Genomic DNA, 1,106 nt, shown 5'->3' with positions numbered 1-1,106 from the left:
TAAGCCTTCCAGGCCCCTCTCCCACACTGCTCACAGCTGTTCTGTATCTCCACCCCCACCTGCCCACCCCCCTACCCCCACCCCCAGCTCAGGCTCATCCCCTGGAGTGGGTCTTCCTGCCTGGGACTCTGCCCCTCCAGGACATCCTCTACCCACACAGGTGGACAGAGGATGGTCATGCTAAAGCAGAGTAAACCACATGGCCCCTTCCCCACCACCCCAGCTTCCCATTGCCCAATCTCTGCCAGGGATGCTAGGATCTTCAGAATAACCCCTCACCCTACCTCTCATTGATTAACCCCTTTCCTTCACATCCTGTTCTGGCTACTTTGGACTGACTCTCACTCACACACCTCCATGCCTCTTTGTGTCCCCAAAGCCTCCCTTCATGCCCCTCCTCTTGCCCTGGGACTGGAAGGTATCACTTCTCAAGATGTCTCCTGACCTCCCCAGCCAAGCTCTCCCTTCTCATGGTCCCCAGTCCTCTTTCTCCACTCCTTGACATAGCCCTCATCGCCCCATAATTGTCTGTGTCCTCTTCGTCTCCCACCCCAGACCAGTGCTCCTGAGACCAGGGATTGTACCTGATGCCCTTTGGGGTGTCCAGGGTCCAGCACAGGAGTGCTAACAGGCATATGCAAAAATGTCTTCCCCTAAGCTTCCTTAGCAGCAGTGTTCACGGGTGCCTTGCTTGTGTCCCACCCAACAGAGAGAAACAGTCCCGGCCCTCCCAGTGACTGCATATCAAAGAAGACCAAACAAACTCAGGAGGCTGGGGCCGGAGCGTGGTGGGGAGGGAGGGAGGCCCAAGACTCAGGTGTGGCGGTCTGCAGTGGCCCAGGCAGGAGGTGGCCTCCTGCCAGACAAGGTAGCAAAGGACAGCGAGGGGGCTGGAAAAGAATGCCTGTCCTCTGAGACTCCCTATCCCCACAGGATCCTGAAGTTCCTGGTAGCCAAAAGGAAATTCAAGGAGACGCTGCGACCATACGACGTGAAGGACGTCATTGAACAGTACTCAGCAGGGCACCTGGACATGCTGGGCCGGATCAAGAGTCTGCAGGCTCGGTGGGTGCACCGGGGCCGGGGCCGGGGGAGCGGGGCAGGAC

At 58.3% G+C, this 1,106-nt stretch overlaps 1 protein-coding gene across 1 annotated transcript in view; it reads left to right on the top strand.

The window, feature by feature from the left end:
• Positions 1–1,106, top strand: part of KCNQ4 (potassium voltage-gated channel, KQT-like subfamily, member 4) — a 42,304-nt gene that overhangs the window by 33,364 nt on the left and 7,834 nt on the right. Inside the window, exon 14 of the mRNA XM_010862810.1 lies at positions 934–1,065. Within this exon, the coding sequence (XP_010861112.1) occupies positions 934–1,065 (132 nt within the window). The remainder of the gene's footprint in view (positions 1–933; positions 1,066–1,106) is intronic.

The sequence above is a fragment of the Bison bison genome, unplaced genomic scaffold (assembly GCF_000754665.1).
Source record: "Bison bison bison isolate TAMUID 2011002044 unplaced genomic scaffold, Bison_UMD1.0 scf7180017864484, whole genome shotgun sequence".
In the NCBI taxonomy this organism is placed as follows: domain Eukaryota; kingdom Metazoa; phylum Chordata; class Mammalia; order Artiodactyla; family Bovidae; genus Bison; species Bison bison.
Note: the sequence above shows the minus strand (reverse complement) of the source record. Positions and strands in the feature narration are given on the sequence as shown.